Source organism: Salarias fasciatus (genome assembly GCF_902148845.1).
Source record: "Salarias fasciatus chromosome 7 unlocalized genomic scaffold, fSalaFa1.1 super_scaffold_4, whole genome shotgun sequence".
Lineage (NCBI taxonomy): Eukaryota > Metazoa > Chordata > Actinopteri > Blenniiformes > Blenniidae > Salarias > Salarias fasciatus.
In genome coordinates this window covers 21519141-21540305 of record NW_021941229.1, presented here as the reverse complement: position 1 = coordinate 21540305, position 21165 = coordinate 21519141, and the positions used below count along the sequence as shown (strand labels likewise).

Below are 21165 nucleotides of genomic sequence, written 5' to 3'. Positions count from 1 at the left end.
TTCTTTTTTCTCAAGGCGCTGCAATACAAACTGCTTGACATCGTTGTTCCACTGGAACATTTGTGCAGCCAAATATTTATCTCCATAACAACATTTCTAGAAAAAAAAAAGAAGAAAAAAAAAAAACTAGCATCTCATCTGGATCAGCAAAACATACATCACAGTGAGGGAAAACAAACTGCAATGACACTGTTCTCCAAACAGCTCTAAAAGATTTATAAGATGCCCTTACCAAACGCAAAGACAAAAAAAAGAAAGAAGAAGAAGCATCAGCCATCTGGGCTGCAGGTAAACACCAAATGGAGCAGCCATCCCAGCAGATGCTCTACATGTTTTAATTCACCGACTCCAAACATGCATTGATCTCTGCTAATCTGTCCAGTCCTCAGGGGTCGGCTGAATGTTTTGTGCCGCCTTTCTTCTGCTCTCTGCCATCAGTAACAGGATGTGGCTGCTGGCACTGTCAGGGACATCTGCGCTACTTCAACACAACCGGTCAGTGACCTGAAGCTGCCACTCTCAGTTATCCGAAGGACTGGAGCAATGTGTGAGAGCGTGACTACAAAAACACTGGGCTTCTAACATTTACTACTATATATGTATACATATATATATATATCTCACTGCAATAAAAGCAGGAATGGAAAGTATGAGATCAGAGTCCGATTTAATATCTATTTAATAATGCAAAGCAGGCGTGTTTCCTTTGCCATGCCGCACTACAACAAAGAAACCCCTCATGTGTATAAAGCAGGTCGTCAGGTTCCTCCAAGTATCATAAACATGGGGCATAATGAACTGCAAATGCTCCGTTACAGGGTTTGTTGCTTACAGTTTTCAGGTATGTGTGGGCGTTGAGAGTTTTGGAGAACTTGCCGCACCTCATTAATTTCAATTCTTTTAAAGTTTTAAGACTAACAGGGGAGCTATATACCAAATGTATGATCTTTTTTTAGAATGATTTATTGGTGCAAATGTAAGATGACCCTGATTTTAAAACAATATTTGGATAAAGGTTTAGTGGAGAAACTATTTTTTATAGAGATATAAATTTTACTTTTTACAATGTAAAAAACAAGTAAAACTGCAACTTTGCTGAACGTCTCAAATGTTTGCATCCAGTTTCATATCCAATTCTCAATGCCCTTTTTCTCATGCGGATCTCCAGCCTCCGATGGTTTCACTCCGGCTCTAATCACTCTCGTTCTCTGGTTCCATCTACTCTTCCCACAGCGCCTCACAGCCATGCCATCTGAAGCATTTATGACACAGCATTTTTAAAACATTACAGTAAAATGGCGTGGTAACGATGCCCGGCACCTGGAGCCGACTTAGGCCCCATTCCTCTACCTCAGTCATATTTCCATGCTTTACTAACATAAAAAATTAAGACAAGTCCATTAAAGATGTATTTCCAGACAATTGTGGGACAATAAAAAACAATTGATATCGAGATGATGGCAACACGCCTTTTTTATTCTGATGTTATGATACTGCGCCACCACACGACTTGACGAAATTATCACTGAAAGCTTTCCATCAGTAGCTTCTAATTTGATTGGAACCTGTTTTATCACGGCACCAAATGAACATAAAAATCTTCCAACAGTTTGCCTGCTGTGTTTTAAAATCATTTACAAGAACAGCTAATTCATTATGTGTTCAAGAACAGTTCTGAGCAATGATTATCTGAATTGTTCCCAGTCCACTACACAATGACTATAAGTATGAATGTAAAGGGAAAGAAATGTAGAGTAACATTTAAAGATGATGCCATTTTATAAATTTCATACAAAAATGATATACTAGTACTAGTACTGCTCTCTTTTACTTTGGAGTGTATTTATCTTGATTCAAGTGTAGAATGATGTACTTGTGCCACTTCTAAAAGAGGAAAAAAAAGCGCTGAAATATAGATTTGACTACTTCCATAAACGTAGTAACATGGTTTTTTTTTAGGAGATCTAATCTCCTCTCAGGCTGTTTTCACTTCCTAAGGTGTGTAGAAAGTGAAATTATTCTGAAGATGGCTTTTTAGATTTGTGTGGACTCTCCCGTGGTGGTAAATGTCAAAAGCTACTCGGCGTCTCTCCTATCTCTCTCTCGCTTTATGTTTGTCCAGGACTGATATGAGTAACACAAACACTCCACAAGCTGCACTCTCAACCTCTGGAGACATCTGTCTGACACACACATATTTATAAACGGTGTCATATCCTTTACAGAAACAAAAAGTGATGGAAAAGCAGAAAGGCCTGCGAAGCTCGCTGACAAACCGAGGAGAAAGAAATCTGCCAGCGACAGATGTGCACATGTACACACGTGCACACTTGACCTTGACATGATTTGTTAGTCGTTCGCTGACATGACCTGGCACACAGGAATGTACACCTGCAGTAAAAAACAGGTGTCAGCAGCACACTGATGATCACAACACAAAAAAAAACAACCGCCAAGAATTCATGGAAGAGTCGGACGCTACACTCTAATAAACCTGATCAAAGCTCCACCGAAGGCTGATGTTTTAACCGTTCGTTCTCAGTCCAAACTAAACAGTTCCGGACTGAAGCGCACCCCCAGTAACTGTTAGGATATCTAATCGTCGGTTATGGCTCTCGGCTCCGGCTCACAGTTTTTACTCTGTGGTCTCATCTCTGCCTCCTCAAGATAAATGGGAGACCAAATCCACTGCCAAAGCCACCTAAAGATGTTTTATTGAGCCTTACAGGTTCTGCTGACTTTTCTCTAGTTGCATTTTTAACTTTTCTAGTCTTGGCAACAAGAAAAAAAGAAAAAAGTAAGATACTTTTTTCTAATTTTTCTAACTGGATGAACATTTCAAATCACAATTTCTCTCCATACTGAAAGTTATTTTTACAAGCCGAGGAACACAGCGTACCGAGCCAACTGTACTTTTACATGGACATACAGGAAATATACTGTAGCGGGTGACTCCAGCCAGTGAGTCGTCCCTGGCGGTCCTGCGGAGTGTTTAAGGGTCTTTATCGGTCCTCATTAGAGAGGACACCTTAAGCTGTGTGATCAGAGGCCTGGTGAGGACGGCACTATGCTGACTGAACACCTTATTGTGACTCCTCAGCACAACACACGGTCCAGTGAGACTTAGGCTCTTCATCCCATATTAACCCTGCCGCCACTTTAACCAGGCGTATTGCAGCATCAGGCATTAAACAAGCAATGCATAGCAAGTGAGAAGGTAACTTTAAAAATCGCTTTAGAAGCTCGATTGCAAAATTAGCCTCCGCTTCTCGAAAAACAAGCATATCTATGCTCTTAAAATCCCTTGAAATAACACTTCTGATGCCGCCTCATGCTCAGCTTAGCGAAGAGATCCGCCCAGGGAGACAACAAAGGCGGGCGGGGAGCGTTATAAAACTACCCCACATGGAACTAATGAGGCATCGCTCTGCTCGCCTCCTTTCGGGGTGGTGCTGCGAGTTTTACCTGCCCAGTAAGCTCCCTGTAAAACCCGGAATCGGCAGGACTTCTCCCTCCTCTAATCCCACCGTCTGGGTCTGCACCGACGGCCCCAAACGCCACAAGAACAGAGAGAAATCTCCAAATGAGATTGAAAACTGAGCGGCTGCTCAGAAACACCACTGAGGGTATCACTAAAGCCTTCTGTTCCAGTTCTTTAACAGGCCAGTATCTTTCTGTAAGGGTTTATTTTTACTTTGTTTTAAACTCAATCGTCCTCTCCACATTTGAAAATGCCAAAGAGGATCATTATCCGTCATTCATGAGTTGAATGAATGTGTCTTTTAAGAATAACTTCACAAAAGATAAATAAATGAGAGCTCAGAGGACTGCATTTCCCCTACAAGGGCACTGTTCTGATCATGACTGAGAAACTATTTGCTCAATGCCTTTAAATGAAACGATCCTCTGTTTGGAAAAGATAAATTATGGGGTCACGCTACGCAGGGAAACCCCCGGCACCGACGAACTGAAGGGACACTGTTGTCGGCTTTTTTAGTCGAGACACATGACACACAATCAGCAATATCGAGCCGTTTGCAGTGAAGGGAGGAAGGGTAAGAGAAACATGGAGAACCAGGGAAATTTCAGAGGGAAAGGAGAGGAAAATTGCAGATAAATGAGGAGGAAGAGCGGTGTCAAAGTGACATCCTGCAGCCTGAACGCCGCCCGGGTCCGTTTGAGCTTCCTCTTAGACAAGAGGCAAATCTGTGCACAGTGATAGGCCATTTACTATGGCAAATCAAAGCAGCCTAAAAAGGGCGAAACGGGCCTGGAAAGGTTATGATTTAACTGGAAAACCCCCGTTCTCTTTCACTTAGAGTCAAATAAACTCCAGTGGCGTGGTAATAGCATCAAGGTAAGTGCTGCAGCTCTGATGATACTGCTACTGAAAATGAAGAAACGCTCCAAAAGAGAAGAAAGAACAAAAAAAGAAAAAAAAAACAGTGGCTGTGCCTTTGAGCAGCACTTGGGTTTTGGTTTTCCACTTCACTGCCCTCAGCTGGACTTCCAAGACACAAGAGTTCATGACAGATTTTTCAGAGGGAACCTTTTCCAGCTGGGTGGCTCTCTTTCCTTTTCCAGCGACTCTATGGGTTTAATGGGCGCCACGCTGTTATCTATGTATCACACGCTGCTGCAGGCCCCGATCGCTCTCCCAAATCCCGCTTTTTTCAACGGCAACGAGAAAAGTGACGTCGGTCTGGAGTAAAAAGCGTGTGCTCCACCAACCTTTTGTAAGACGGTTTAAAATGGGAGAATGAGTCTGTAATGAAAGAGAGGCCATGGCTGCGCTCCATAAAAAGGACTCAGTCTGTCACGTTCTGCACTTCTGCCGAGCCTTTGGGTGAATCTATATTTACTCAGCGGTGACCTCAGCTCATTCAGAGCGGCGTATGCAGAAAGAAAGGGCTGCTTGAATTCCTCATATTCCACTCTGTTTCTTAATGTTTGCCTGAAAGTCTAAATAAATGCTTGATTTATGAAGTAAGGACACACCGGGAGTAGAAATCAAACAGATGGATCAGGGGAAAAAAAAGCCTCACCGATTTCCTCTCAGCCTTGAGCTCCTGCAGGTAGCGCGAAAGGTCGGCGATGATTTGGGACGTCAGGTTCTCCGCTATGACCTCGTGCTGGCCGGCGTAGTCGTTCAATTCGTTAAGTGTGGACAGGAAGGCTCGACAGAAGGTGTACCTGGTGGAGCAAAGGGACACGTCAGGAGAAAACAGTTTGGATCTCACAAACAAGGAAAATGTCATTGAGATCTGTGCTTCACAAACTAAAAAAACAAAACATAACGGTGCAAATTTAAATAAATCTTTCAATGATAATCAAATTTTTTGAGGTGCGCTGTCCTGTTGGAATTAACATGTTTACATTGATTTAATAAAATGGTCTCTCCTGTAAAAGCTACACCATAAATCCATTGCTCACATTTTGGGTTCAGTACATATTCAAATGAGATAAAAGACACAAATGCCAGTGGTTTCTGCTTCCTCCTCCTACTCTAAATGAGAGTGAACACGTAACAGACCGCATGGCGCTGCACCCACTTCCAGCAGCTTCCTGCAGTTTGCATTCACCAGCATGATCACTCTTAGCGTGTTTCACAAAAAGATGGCGAACGCGCCATGCAGGATATTTCAACTCACTTGCTCTCTTCCTCTTCTCGTGAGTTCTTCTTAGGCTGATATTTCTTTGATAAATTCCTGCCAGGGGGGACAAAAAGACAAGACATCTCTTTACTGTATGTTTACAAAGTGCCCAGTCTGCTGATGGGAGTGCGCCATCCCCATTATATTTCCCAGACAGCGCCCTCACGGAGCTGCCAGAGGATCATCCAGAACGCCATTCAATCCAGCAGAGTGCTTTCTGCTCCTTCATCTCCTTCCCTCTCCTCAGGTCGTAAATCATTGCCCCGGGGGTGTGTGCGAGCATGCATGGAGAGAGCCAGTCACCAGGAACAAGCGTGCCTGCTCCTAATGCAGCCGTTGCCCTTGTTTTGAGTCAGATGCATGAGACGTGAGCAGAGTGACGAAGAAAAATAAGATGCACAGTAGATATTGTGTTTGTGTGATGATAGAAGGAAATATGTCAGAATGAGGGGCGTGTGTTGGGAACAGGAAATGAATGGTGGTCCTGAATGTCGTTACGGTTTAGTATTTGCAAGTCCTCGGTTGGCTGAAGTGCATCATGTCACTCGCTGTTCTGTAAAGACACTGTGACATGCCTATTGCCCAACTGGTACTCTGTCAGCAGAGCATAATAACATATACTGTCCTCTGACGGATGTGGCTGCACGCTGCGTGCAGATGCCTGCAGGACCCTTTGTCTAATTTGAGAGCACTGCTGCAGAGCAAACACTGGCCCAAAAATGAGAAGAAAAAAAAAAGACATTAGTGTATATAAATATATAATCTTACACTGACACTGACACTGCAGTGAGAGAGTTTTAAATGCTTTAACTCATACATCTTGTAAAAGGGCAACCTTAATTTTTGCCGATCTACATAATTCATGTGTTAAAAAAAAAAAAAAAAACTGTGCAGTTACAGTACATGCACGGAACTCGCTGCCCACATCCCCCCACACACACTGCCTCCCTGGTGGTGTTTGCACTGTTGCTAGGCAGACCTGTCTGTCTATTTTGCTATCTGTCCTCCTCACCACACGTCTAATTATAGCGCCGATTCTCACTCATTCATTCAGTCAAGGCCAGATGCCGTGTGACAGACTGCATTTGCCCCACTCACCCCCGTGACAAACTCATCAAAATTAGGGTAAAGCCCGGCGCCTATTAAGAAGGATTAAAGGGGTCCGGTTTGGTGTCTATCCGTGCTCTGAGTGTCTGGGTATGTGTACATAAATAATGACACGCTTCTATATTTAAAAGCTACTGGAAGAGAATATCTGCACATACTGGTCCATTCAGGCTTTTTCACCCTCTCTCGGTCTCTTTTGATGGAAAGACTACTTTGTTATGGATTATGCCAGACTGGAATTTGGGGGGGAAGAGGAGGAGGAGGAGGAGGAGGCATTAATGCATTGCCATGCAATGACTAGACCGAAGCATTGTGCATGTTTACACCAATGCAAGAGAAGAGGATTACTCCTGGATTAGTGCGGAGTGTGGTTGGTATGGTGACAGAAATGGTACAAAGTAGAGTAATAGCTATAGATGGCACTCATTTGTTAAGGAATGTAGGCTGCTTCATGTACCAACTTCCTCTGCAGTTCCAGTACGACCACTAATCTCAGCTATACAGCTGGTGATCAATAATCACTGCCCCCCAACTGACCCAGTTTTACTGTACTGATCTGAAAAAAAATGTTTTCAGTTAATCTCCTGGTGCATAAAATAATAAAATGTGTCTGAAAATCATTTGTTTTGGTGATTTCAGCCTCCAAAACCCCAAAAACCGTTAAGTTTGTATCATGAATAACATAATAACTAATTAACATAATTAAAACTACATATATTTTATTTTATCCTCTTCTTTGCAGTGATTACATATTGAAATGTGAAGAGATTTGGAGCTTCAAAGACAGACAAATCTTCCCTGCAACACAGAAGGGCTGAACCGATAGGCCAATTTCATTAGTTTATCGCATTTAATTGCTTTGTGTTTCTTTTGGGTGGCGTGCGCCGGTTAGATTAAACCCCATTCCATGCACTAAGTTGATTACAAAAGGATAATTAGCCCTGAAGTATGTCAAAGTACCAAAACAAAAGAGGCAGTGTGTTGAAAACACTGTAAAACTTTAAGACTCGAGCTTTCCTGTATACACTTCCTTTATTGGGAGCATACTGTGTGGTTCTGGCTCTTTATTCACTGAGTACAGCAGGACTTTATGCAAAATCAGGAAGTAAGTTTGCACTTACATGGATGATCAGGTCTGTCTTTAAGATTTACATTAAATTTAATTAGTTTAACATAAACAAATTACACAGATCTCACTGTACATCTTTAAATATTTCATATTTCTTAACGACAATCAGGGCAGTTAAATGATTGCTGAAAATACACATTAATAAAACCACATTAATACTCACACTCTGGCAAACTATTTGTCCAATTTGCATGCTTTGAGGTCACCCTAACCTTATCATACAGATAAATATGAATTAATGAGCATGCTTTATTAGCTTATAAGCTGTATGAATGTGAAGTCATGCAGCTATGGTGTACTGTTGCTTCTTTTTAGCTCATCATTACTGTCTTTTGGCTTCAAAAAGCATCAATCTGGCATTCACTAAATGAATTTAATGAATCTCTAATTAATTTTTGCCCCACTAAAATATCCCTCTGAGACTATGTGGCTCCAAAAAGGAGTAATCAAGAAGTATCGAGTTGTTTTTTATTGCTGGTGAACTGAGAAAAAAAGATGAAAAAACGGTGCACACTAACCATGTGTTTCTGTCAATATGTTTCACTCATTGTAAGCATGCAAAGTTGATGGGTGCAGAGATGTGAGGATAATGCTTGCATGTAAACACAGACAGTTAGTCCTATTATCTCAAGCTGAGTTAAATCTCAAAAAGAGGAGTGTCGTGGTCTGTGGAGTGATCTGTCCGAGGGGGGGGTTTCTGCATAAACACTGCAGCGTTATTGGCTGGTCACTATGAAATAGGGGGCTGGGGTCAATACTTAGAGCATTAGCCATATTGCCCGGCCTCTTTTAAAGATTTGTGGATTTGGTCAGGGGGCGGGAGTATTCCCGCCTGGGCTGACTTGGGAGCGGGAGGCCGGAGGAGATGAACCCTTTCAGTGCACGGGACGACTACGAGCCCATCAGCGCTTTTGAAAAATCAGCGGCTGCACCAAAACATGGGAGAAATGGAGGGGGCGGGGCCAACACTTGCGATTGGAGGGAGGGAAAAAAAAAAAAAAATCTGGGTCAGACCTGGGGTTGATAAAGCTGATACCTTGCAGTCTCTATGGAAACACAAGCTCCGCCTCACCCCCCCTCACAACCTGACTTCCTCCTGCCTGAAGCCAACAACAACCGCACGCATGCAGGAGAGAGCGAGAGAGCGGCAGACAAAACACAGAAAAGGATGAAGAGGGGGAAAAAAAAAAACCGATATTCTGCTTCCCTGCAGAAGTTCTGCAGCAGTGTTGTGAACATATAAGGACTTAATATATCAATGCTGTGCTCCATCCCCATGTGGGACGATTCATTTCAGTCTCCTCTGCAGAGGGAAGTCACAGATCAAGGTTAGCATCATAACGAGGGATTCAACCTCTTAATTCAAGGACGCTACAGTAGGTCAAATGGGTTTCCATCCGTACATTTAGGTGTTAAGCATGAGCTGCAGTTCCGCCACATGCAAACCACGAATCACCTCGACTACTCACCTAATTTGTTTTGCATAGCTGATTTCGATCTCTGATCTCTCCTTGACGAATTTGGTGTACTTTTCCACAAATTCGATCCCCCACTGTGTGTGCTTCTCCAAGTTGTCAAACTGATCCTGCGGACAAAAGGAGAAGAGGTATTGATTACATCATCCAGAGACAGTAAGGTTGGGGGGGGGGGGCAGTTATAACACAAACAAAAGAGAAGATGACGAGCTGGAAAACGATTGAATCAACTTGATTGAGATGCTGTGAAACAATGATCATCACTGGGAAAATTAACCAAAAACTATTCAAAGCTTTTTCTTTAAACATTTAAGCCTGGCATATGATAATATGCTGTGCACATACTAAAAAAATCTACTGCTATTTCTTAGGATTTCTTGAGCTGCGCAAAATACAGAAAACATTTGAGTCTTGTCATCATATCTGTGCTTAATATCATTTAAAGTCTGACACGGGGGCGAAGAGTAGCTCATAGTAAAAACAGGCACCGGCAGGCTGATAACCAAACGCAGCTGTTCGGCCTGGACTTCATTTTTCTTCATCTGTTCATGACATGTGAGGAAAAAATGAGCTTTCTGCTGGCCGGGGTCACGTCTAGAAATTTCAAGCAAGCCCAGCCGTTTTCATCTGGGATATCAATTAACGCAGACAAACACATGCCCCAGATACGGTTTTACGGACGCCATTGTTACTTTCAAAGAATCGAAAAAGAGAAAGAAAAGACCTTGGTGTGGCTCCAACAGTCCCCCATCTTTTCCTCCAACATGTCTGAAAAGCTTCAAAACTCCAGCTAAAAGCTCCTCTTCCTCCGCTCACGGAGCAGGTAAAGTGTTGGTATGAAACGGTGAATCTAATTCTCTGAGCAAGTCGTGCGGTGAACTTTAAGCATGGTGCATTAACAGTACCGTCATAATAAGAGACACAGGAAGTGGTTGTGGTGGTTAAAAGCTGGAGACTGCCTACAGCCTTTGAGCCTCACAGAGCCGAGCAGCACTTTACAGGTACATTTTTATGGGGTTTAGCTGGCTTTTCTTTGTTCAAGCTGCAGCTCCAGAATAATCCAAGACAAAGTTGTTTTTATGGCTTTTCTGAAGCCACATCATTGCTGTAACACGGTGTGATGAAATCCTTTGACCACACTCGAAAAAGCACTCTGAATTAACGACTCACAACCGGAGCACTCGTGGAAAACAAAAGCGAGCACTTTCAGCGAGAGGAGGGGAGAGGGGGGGCTTTCCAGCCAGCTTCGTTAGTCAAGTTTGAATGAGCAATCACTCATCAACAAGCCGCCATACAGAAGAGAGGCGGCGAGATGAAAGTCCAGAACTGTGAATTTTTCCTGGAATAGCTTCTAAACCTCATTGTTATCCTTCCTCGGTTCCGCTGGGTTCACACATCAATACGCTGCCTCTTCCTGCACCTACATGAACCCTGGCTGATCCATTAATGCCCAAGAGCTTATTCACTCTCAGACCTAATGTGCCAATTAAAGGAATCAAACAGCATTTGCTTCATTATGCCCAGACAGCGAGGGCTCAGGGCACCAAACAGAAAACACAAGCAGGGCACAGCGCTGCCGCCGCCGCGGAGCGCACGCAAAACCCTCCTCCGCCTCCTCCGCACGCATAACTCAGATTACCCTTTTCTGCAGGGGCACCATCTTATCCGCCGTGTCTCAGCGTGGACCGTGTATCCTATTGAAACATCCAAATCCAGGAAATGTCCATGCAACTGGTCTCCCTTTTTTAAAAAAAAAAAAAAAAAACTCCAAATCAGCACGAGAAAAAGGCTGGAGTTCGGTCAGAGAGGGCTCCCATCAGACCACGTCCCAGGCATCCAAACTGGAACAGGCACAGATTGCAGAGAGAGAGTACGCCAGGGTTTGGGAACAATGTCTCCTGACCACCACCCCCCCAACCCCACCCCACCCCTTCACTCCCACTCAGTGACAAAAGAAACTGCCCAGCTGTAGCAAGAAATTCCAGATCTCCTGGAAGATGCGGGAATCCAGAAGAGCAGGAGAGAAGCCGAGGCAGCGCCGCGCCGGCTCACTCCAAAGACGCACTCCGAAACTGGCCGAGGCCGCGGCTGCCCACAGCGTTCAGGCTCAATGCTCCATCAGGCGTAAGGTGGAATAAGTGGGATGGGAGAGGAGGATGGCAAGGGAGCGGAAAAACAGAGGGGGGGGGGGGGGGGGCTTGAAAGGACAGAGGAGGCGGGATTACATGGGAGGGGATTAGATTTAGGGGGGGAACCAGGCCCTGCAGCTGGAGTTTCCTAAACTTTACCAACCCCCCCATCCTCCTTCACTTTATAAAACCAAATAAAAAAGAAAGAATACCAACAGTATTATGAGCTGCTATGCAATGACTCATCCTGAGATCATGATTTTTTATTTTTTTTTTCTTTTTTGCTAGCATCACGAGACAGGAGGAGGCACTTGCTGGGGTAAAATGGAAAAAGCCATCAACAAAGCATTTTCCCAGGTACAAGAGAGAGAGGAGAATAATAAATTATGAATCAGAAGGAGCGAGCCATGCAAGAAAACAACACATTAAAGGAGAATGAGTCAGAAAAGAAATGGCTTTCTCTGTCGTCCCGCTGCTCATTACATCAACCCCCCCGCCGTCGCAGCTTGTAAAGTATTTAAGCCGATGAAAAATACATTCCTGTCTCGACATAAAAGCCAGACGGAGTGACACAATTGTGAAAGGAGGAGGGTAAGATAAACTTTAGTGGGCGACTAACGATATGAATGATAATTAAATCAATGAAGGAAAAGCCAATCAAAGTGATCGTAAAGTCAATGTGTCTGATCAAACAAAACTATTGAAAGTAGGTTGGCTTTCTCTGGAAATGACCTCATTTCTAAAGTACTCAATTGATCGGTGAGCAACCGAGTTTGGCTCGGTTTACGCGACGTTTTCAAAACAATGCCCGTTTACACAGGAGCCGTTTTCAAAGCGTCGCATCTTCCGTGGCTCCCGGCATCGTTGTGTAAACGAGAGCTTTCCGCCTTCACTTGAAAACGTTGTGTAAACGGGGCTTTAGTCACTGATCAATGTGCAACAAACCAAACAGAACTGCTAACCCTTTCATTCGTGTTACAGACATTTTTATCAAAATACCAATTTTAGTAGCTCCAGTGTGATGATTCCAAAAACAAATGTGTGATATTAAGCACTGCATGGCTGTGTGGGATTGTCTCACAATAAACTGGGATTGGCTTCAGCACCCAGCAACTATAACAGTGGTTATAATTTTGGGGTAAAAAAAAAAATCCATAAAGTTTAAATGTGTGTTGAATTACCAACATTTGTTTATCGTTTCTGCAGTCTCATGAGACATAACTCTGAAGAACTACATATCTATAAGTTTGCATGAAAAGTTACGTAATTCACAGTTATGTTCATGTTAACCTTTGAAAAAAAAAAAAAAAAAAGCTTCACCAACGACCAATAACTTCTGCTTCGTTCGACTTTCCTTCACTCTTCCATTTGTGGCCTCTGACACCTGACCTCGGTCCTGTGGGAGGGAACGGGTGTGGGGTGGGGGGTGGGGGGGGGCCCTTCAGGAGACCAAGGAAACCCACTCTGCTTATTATTTTAGGACGGGGTCCCACTCACTGTGCTGCATGCTCCATTGTGGTCGCACACACCAAAGATAATAAATAGAACTGTGTAGCTAAATGTGTTTTATTATCCGGGAAATGGGAAACAGGTTCCAGCTGAGAACAAAGGCGACGCTTAGGTGGTTACTAAATATAAGTCGGCTGTAAGAAAACATATGCGTGCTTGTTTAAGGACCAGCCTCCTTGACCTCCAACTGTTCATGGTGGTGATGGGGATTGTAAAGTATCTGACAGTCGGTTAATATAAAAAAAGTGCAAATTATTCGGCTTCCATTTCACTTAAAGTCCCACAACCTCACCTATTCCGACGCCTTAATGACCTTAATGCCTTTAACACAGGGGTTTTCTGTTTTCACACTGTGTAAAAACAGTTGTTACACCAACGTGAGGCTGCATTAGTGCCTGTGTGTAAAAGTGTATCGGCGCAGGCATGTGAGTGTTCGGTGAATGATGTTATGACTGTGTGTTTGTTTGCATGATTGAAATCTTTGACTTTTTTTTTTTTTTTTGCTGGTAACCATTACTGATGCACATGTTGAAGGATTGAGATTTGTCTCCTTTTTTAATCAAACTGAAGCTGAAAAAACAGTGAAAAACAAAATCAATCTTGAACTTTGTTTCAGGCTCTGCACAAAATTCAACAACAACAACAAAAAAAAAAAAGAAAAGAAGAAAAATAACCAGCCAAAACATTGATTGACATAAGTGGTGGGAGAGGAGAAAAATAGAGACTGGAAGCCAGAAACACATTCTGAACAAAGATCGAATTTATCAGTCTGTCAAGTCAACATAAAATGCTTCTTGTTAAATCTGATAACTTTCCAACTTTCCAATATTTTTCTATACGAAACCCGTGTGATCAGCTGATACAGGAATGACAGCTTTAACCTTTGAATCAAGCTCTATATTTGATGTTAAATATCAGGAATTATTTAGCTGCCTGAAAATACCCTGAAACACAGCATGTATAACTTACATATGCCGACTGTTTTTACGTTAAATATTGTCAAAAGCCTGCTAAAGAGCAACATTCAAAGCCTTTAGATTCTCCTGATTTTCTCTGTTCTACCAGAGGTGGCAGCAGAGAGTAAAAACAATGCTGTGATGCAATGTCAACAAAGATTTAAGAACGAGATTTAAAACTGGAAATACGCTACTTTGCAACAAAGGGGGTTGGATTGTCACTTCTACAGCAGTAAAAACAGCATAAAATGAATAGTGCTGTGTTGTGGTTGGATAAAATGTAAATGTGGACTTCAGAAAAACCACAAGGAATGTTCATGCATGACTGCAAAACAAGAACAATCTGACATGATATTTTTCCAGGATAGTGTCAAGATAACGGGGCCACAGGCGGAGAACCTGCTCTCACGTCGGATCAGCAAAAGCGAGCAGCGAGGCTTTACAGCAGAGTTAAATCATCGGAGCAAACACTCCAGGGGACACTTGTAGCTTTATTGGAGTCTCGCCGCCTCTGCAGAGGACTGTCTGCTGCTCTGATGATCACAGCAGAAATCAATACGGCATTACAGGAGCAGAGATAAAGGAGGGAGCAGTTTCACTGTCCAGCTGAGGGGGAAAAAGGGGTGGAACATGGAAATATAGATGCAAATGATGAAAGCTTAGAGCTGGACACGTATTTCAAGTCAGGCTCTTCAAGTCCGACGAGTTTCAAATGAATGAGTTCACTGGCAAATCACAGGATTTATATGAACTGAATTCAACTAAAATTACAAAATAAATCTGAATTCATCTATTTTCACTGCAAGGTTCAAAACACCAGTTTCTCTGTGCGCCCCAAAGTTTATCTGACACCACTGTGATGCAGCGACGTAAATTCAACCTTCACCTGGCTTCAAACTTTCACACTTTCTAAACTTAGCTACGAGCCTTCACACTGTGTCAGCGCGAGCTGTGCAACGTCTCCCCGCTGAGAGGAAACCTGTCAGAGAAAAGACGGACAAAGAAAAGAGAGACCCCCACACCAGAGAAGCGGGGGCGTTCTCCACAAAGGCTGAGGGGACAGATGTTGAGCAGGGGGGAGCCGGAGTGAGGACAATAAGACAAGAAGCCTTTAAATCCTTTTGTCTTCGACTTAATGCTTCGATTTGTTAGCAGACAGTCAGTAGGGAGATGGGTGAGCGTGTTCCAGCTCAGTTCTTCTTCAACCCTCTGCACACTGGTCTGGACGTTGCCAGATCTTAAAAGTAAATGATTTATAAAACGATGACAACGGGAACATGTGGAAATAAAACAGCTGAGAAGAACTGCCCCCTTTTATGACGGTACACTAATGTTTATCTGGCTGCAAATTCATCGGATGCACTCTGGAAACAGGTCCATGTTTGTTTCTCACAGTCGAGTCAGTTCAACATTTATGCAGCAGGAGTTTAGTGAAATAGAGACTGTGAAGCATTGTAGCATCAGCTACAATTCAAATGGCAAATCGAGCCGGACCACAGCAGGACCAGGACACACCACAGACGGAGAAACGCAGCATTTGGCGGTGTCTCAGCGCCGTGGGCGTCCAGCAGCAAGAACAAATATTTGGTGGGGATGCCAAGCCCTCTCTGAAACACACACTGGTCTTTGTCCAAGGAAGCGGGGCGGAACAATGCCTCCATAGCCTGGCGTAACCCCCGTGTCGGAGAGGAGTCACAGGAAAGAGGGACGGCCGCCTCGCGCGCGTGTACCGGCGTGCACGTGCACGCACATAAACAAAGATGGTGGTTTGTGCGTGGCGGCAGTGAATAAGCTGCCCTCAGCTATTTCACTCTGGGTTAATAAAGGTTGAAGGGTCGTCAGCCTACGAGCCCTTCGATGACGATTCAGCACATAAATATGAAAACCATAAAATCCTTTATGCATCTGGTGCTGCAAAGCAGCCGACGCATATTTTACTCTTTGACTGTAAAACAGCGACAACCGAACTGACTTTGACAAAGGCACATTAATAAGTGCTCCTCGTCAACCGCCTGCCAGAGAAAACATAAATACGGTGTGAAGGAACACGCTCAGGGGGAAACACACGCAAAAACTTTATGCAAAATATGAGCAGCTGTTTGGGGCAGCGGCTGACCTTAAGTGTAAGAGCGCTCGTTTGCATGCCATGCAGATATTAATAGCAACAACGCCTCTGCCGGTCTGAAATTTAAGAAAGTGTGTCGGCGTGCGCACACACGCGTAGCGTAGTGCTCATACATTTCCTCTATGTGCCTGCAGCCTCAGCACCACCATTATAGGATTCTGCAATCTTTTTCCCATTTTAGAATTTTAAAAAAAAGAAGAAAAATCGTGAAGTAAAGATAAAAAAATGCTTACAAAAGTTATTCTCACGACAGTTTTCTTAAACGTGTATTTTGCTTATATTGGGAAATTAAGCCACAACTGGAAGCTCATTTTTGGCCAATAGATTTAGCTCTCTCAGTTTTAAGATCCTAACTACATTAAGTACACTAAGTAGGATTGCGAAAAACGAAGACTTTCAAGGTTCAGTACAATGAGAGTTTAATACAGAAACAACACTTGAAAGCACTTCTGAAACAATGACAAAAAAGTAACACAAAGGCCGAGGTTCTCACTAAACGCCCAGCTCACTGATGTTCGGTTCCTACAGAGGAAAGTAGAGGGAAATGTCGGAAAAGTCTCTCAAAGCATCTTGTGTAAGCAGGCAAACAAAGAAGTTGCTGCCACTGCTTTGTTAAATGTGCTGTTTTGACTGCGCTGGATAAATGAAAAATTCCAAATGAAGATTTTCATTTGATTCAGGTGTCGTTGAAGAAACACCTAAAATAGAAGGAAAACCATGACTTCAATCAGATGTTTCCAAATTGTGTAATACTCCATGGAGCTCCTTTGAGGCAGACTTCCTGAGTGTTGAGCACGTTATACACACCGCACACTTACACAACTCAATGGAAAATCAAAAATTGTCTAAATAATACTTTCATTAGGTATCATATTTGTAATTAGACCCGTAGTATCCGGTTCCCAGTACGTAGCCTCGGCCATTATGTAACCCTCTACCGTCGTCTGTCAGTGCTGGTAAAAAGTATTAGGCTTGAGCCGTTGGTTTCCTCAATAAGAGAAACCTTTTTGTGGCCGTTAAGCAACAGGAAATTGCTGCCTCTCAGCTGAGTCATAATAACTGAAACTCACGGACATCAAAAAGAAACAATGCATCTTTTTTTTTTTTTCTTTTAATGCTCTGGCCCATCATTTAGAAAGGTATTCTCTTTTGTTGTGTTGCTTCAAATATGCAGTAAAGACTGGTAATTTGACTTCTCTGCTCACTTACAGAACTGGTCATCTTCATCTGAAGCAGCACCTGCAGATACTCTTCATACGCACTCAGCTGCCGCTCCTCTTTCGGCTCCTCCTTTTCTGATTTCACAGAAAACGCATTGTCCAGGAAGACAAAAAACTCGCTTCTTCTACGCAGCATACTCATGGCTTTAATGCAGTAACATATGGAGAAGAAAAAAACAAGTTAATCCATCCGAGGAAGGGGGAGCGAAACGCAACAAAAGAAACAAGTCTTCTTGGAGAAAATTAGATTTCAATAAGTTTAGAATCCGGAAAACAGAAGTGCAGAATCCAAAGATATCATACATCCAGGAACATTTTCATCTTGTGAGGATCAATCGACGCCAGGCGACTAGTCGGACTGAACGGAATCATGAGAACAAATGTGGCTACCACCACAGAACCTGATTAAATGACGCTGTTATTAATCTGATTACTACGCCGCCCTCCTGACTACCTTTAGCACCCAATAGGCTCCTCTGTGGATTAATCCTGCAAGGCCGGTAAACACACATTAGCCATTGTTCCCACTGAGCTGTTTTTGTTCTTTTGGAGGAGTGAGGGTAGGGGGGGGGATAAAGCTCTTTAATTCTTATATAATTCAACGGAATGATGGCAAACTTTGAACTCTGGGATATGCCCAATATGGAGGTGTCGCTGTGACACACTAATCTGCTTTAACACGGGAGGCTATCAGCAACAGGTGAACATCATTCCTCATTTAGTCGGGACATAAATTGGAAGTAATCCAGATTGGCCGTTCGACAAAATATCTCCCAGCCCCGTTAAACGACTGAAGACAGATAAAGCAAGTGGGAACTAATTGAGTAATTAATCCACATCAGCACAATGGCAGTGGTTGTGGCTGTTGGCATGATGAGGAATGAATATGTAATTGGCCTACATTTTAGTCACATGTTGCATTGTTTTGATTAAAAAAAAACTTTTCAGACATACTGGAAAAAACACAATAAGCAGCAAAATGTATGTATAGGTTCAGTTTCCATCTTCTATATGTGCGCTGACTCAGTTGGCTGCTCCTCTTCAGCCTCTTGCAGTTATGAATAGAGCAGGGTACACCCTCAGCAGGTCACACTCACACACACACACATTCAGACCTGTGGCAAATTTAGATTTACTAATCAAGCCTGTCTTTGGATTCCGGGAAAAGCTGGAGTCAAACCTGCTCACGCATGAGGAGAACATGCAAACCCCGACATGAACCCGGCTCCTATTGTTGTGAGCCGAGGCCGATAATCATTACGCCACCGCAGCGCCACTAGCCAGACTAGTTTGAGACTAATTAATCCCAAAAAATATGAATCACACACACACGGACGGGCATGTTCACACTGGACAGGTCTGTTGTGATTTCAGCAGAATGTGCTCATTTGTTTAAATGTTCAAATCAAACATCGGGGTGAATAAAAAAGCCGAATGTCTTGGTCACGTGCCCAGAAACTCACGGCTGACTCGACTGTGAGCGCAGCGCGAACCAAAGGTGGCTGAATGACGCAAACACAGGGCAGGAAAGTAACTCCTTGCAAGACATCCTTGTTGGTGTTCAGGGAGGAAATCTTCATGCGTTCTGGAAAGTGTTGGAGAGATCACAGTAATCCCACAGCAGCACTTAGCAGAATGCTAGCAAAATAGCATAAAAACTAATAAACAGACACAGCAACATGTCTGTTTGTTCCACCTATGTCATGTTCTTTTTGTCGTGCAGGTAAACACCCTCATGAAATATGCAAGAGGCCAAAGCTGGGACTTAATACTGTCCTTAGCGTGTAACTGACACTCCTGACCTTCCGCCGTCCGCTAATAGTACAAATGCTTACATGCGTTTGCAGGTAAAACTCCTGTCAGAGGCAGTCATGCTGCGTGCCGTGTTGGCGTGCCTTGTTTTTCCAGCGAGCCTCTCAGTCACAACACGCTCTGTTTGCACTGCTTCAAATCATAACCTTCAAGATTACTGTACTTCTTTTCCAATAGGTGTCAGTCTTCAGGTGTAATCATGGATTCCACAGAGCTTGTGCAATTCCCCCCTCAGAAATTACATACAAACAAACAGGACTGGCTTATAATTAAGCCCGCCAGCAAATATTATGGCAGTAAATGAGAGGCTAGATTAAACATGTTTGTATTTTATGTGCTTTACACTTTGACCCAGCTGGGTGTCGTGATGACAGTTTCAGTTCATAAATAGATTTGTCAGTGTCATGTAAGACGTCTCGCCTTTAAACGGCTCTATGTAAAACTCACGTCCCTTGAAGAACAAGCCGCAATTTCTTTCACTTTGGTCTCCGATTACACCAGTGGTAGACGTTTCACTGCTGATGAACTAATAATCCATCCGGTGTGTATCCAGTGCTCACTACCATGAGCTGGTTGGAGCAAGACGGACGGATGGACTCGGACTTCCTCAAACAATCCTAAAGATATGCCTGTTATGTTTAACAGTGTCTGTGTGTTCGGAGTGGCAGCCTGTCCTGAGTTCACCCTCGCTTTTGAATAATGTCTGCTGGGAACGGCTCCAGATTCCCCGACCCTACCGTCAGAAAGGGGAGTACGGAGGTTGGATATCGGGATCTATTATCTCTCCTGAACCTGACAGAAATTACATGTCGCGCAAATCAGCTGTCTCAGCTCGTCAACTATTAGTTTTACACACAATGTGAACATTTTAATCCATGGGAACTCCAGAGATGAAATATACGCTGGATCTCCTCCCCCTCGAACACCCACTTTTCAAGTTCCCCAGCTGCTACAAAGAAAAGGCACGCTAACAGGCTACAGGGATTCAAACTGGTATCGTCTTCACGCTATTTCGTTTCTACTGGTGCTTGAGTATTTACATTCCTTTATAGAGAATTACAGCCTCAAAGGGTTTTCTGAGTACTTTCCATGGATTTCTGAAAATGAACAGAAATCTCCGGTTGGGGCAGTTTCCCAGCCAAGATGTCTGAATTATGTGGCAGCTCGCTCACTCCGCCCAACACGTCTGGTCTCGGGGTATGAGTCGAAGATGGTACTTTCGGTGACGCTTCCTGACACCACAGGCAGATGAGTCATCTTGATCTGCTGGTGCGTTTCACTGCACCCTCTGTGCAAAACATGGCAGGCATTTTCTTTTCCCCTTGTACTCAATATGCAATACGAGGGGTAACACCTACCTGCCTACACAGAGAGAAATGAAAGATTAAGAGAGGAAGTCTGTTTTGTTTATTGAGTGAGAACAGGCCTGACTCAAGAGAATGGATGAATATTAGGAAAGCGGTGGTGCTGCTGATAAATAATGAGGTTGAAATATGACCAGGGATGGATATACAGTGCACACCCACTTATTTCCTCGTCAGCGTTACATACACCTACCTTATTTTTCACTGGGATGATGAAGCCATGACCCAAACTGCCCTACTCCGCCTCTAATTGGATAGTACTCCCTGACATTCACTGATTTGATTGGATAATGTCGGTGTTTACCATACCAATCAAGGCAGGTCACGAAGAGGCAAATATCACTAACCGATAGGTTATATGAAATTATATGACAATAACAAAATCGTATGGACAGATTTTCACTAAACAGATGAGTCTTATATGCCATAATATGATATATGTGGTTTCCATAATATAAGCACTATATTCTGCAGCCAAAATAAGAAACAACTGGCATTTACTGCTGTAACCATTCAAGGTGTAATCAGTTATCTCTGCTCTTTCTGTCCAGTGTCACGCCGACCAATAAATCCCCACCCACCCCACAGACTGGCCCCTTCAATGAAATAGACGCCCATCGAAAACAAAAGGAGTTTGATTTAGCCTCATGCAGATCTGGGAAGCCTCATCTCTAAAACGGAAAAT

General features: G+C 43.4%; 1 protein-coding gene across 23 annotated transcripts in view; it reads right to left on the bottom strand.

Annotated features, from left to right (window-relative positions):
* fnbp1b (formin binding protein 1b) overlaps positions 1-21165 on the bottom strand; it is a 58916-nt gene that overhangs the window by 29980 nt on the left and 7771 nt on the right. For 5 of the 23 annotated variants that reach the window (XM_030084275.1, XM_030084277.1, XM_030084279.1 and 2 more), the window contains exons 1-4: positions 17294-17485; positions 9360-9475; positions 5652-5708; positions 5046-5193 (exon numbers count right to left, since the gene is read on the bottom strand). In XM_030084275.1, coding sequence (XP_029940135.1) covers positions 5046-5193; positions 5652-5708; positions 9360-9475; positions 17294-17446 — 474 coding nt within the window. In that variant the 5' untranslated portion in view covers positions 17447-17485. Of the gene's footprint in view, positions 1-5045; positions 5194-5651; positions 5709-9359; positions 9476-11004; positions 11098-17293; positions 17487-21165 lie in introns of those variants that run through there. The other 18 variants (XM_030084274.1, XM_030084286.1, XM_030084276.1 and 15 more) reach the window with 8 other exon arrangements.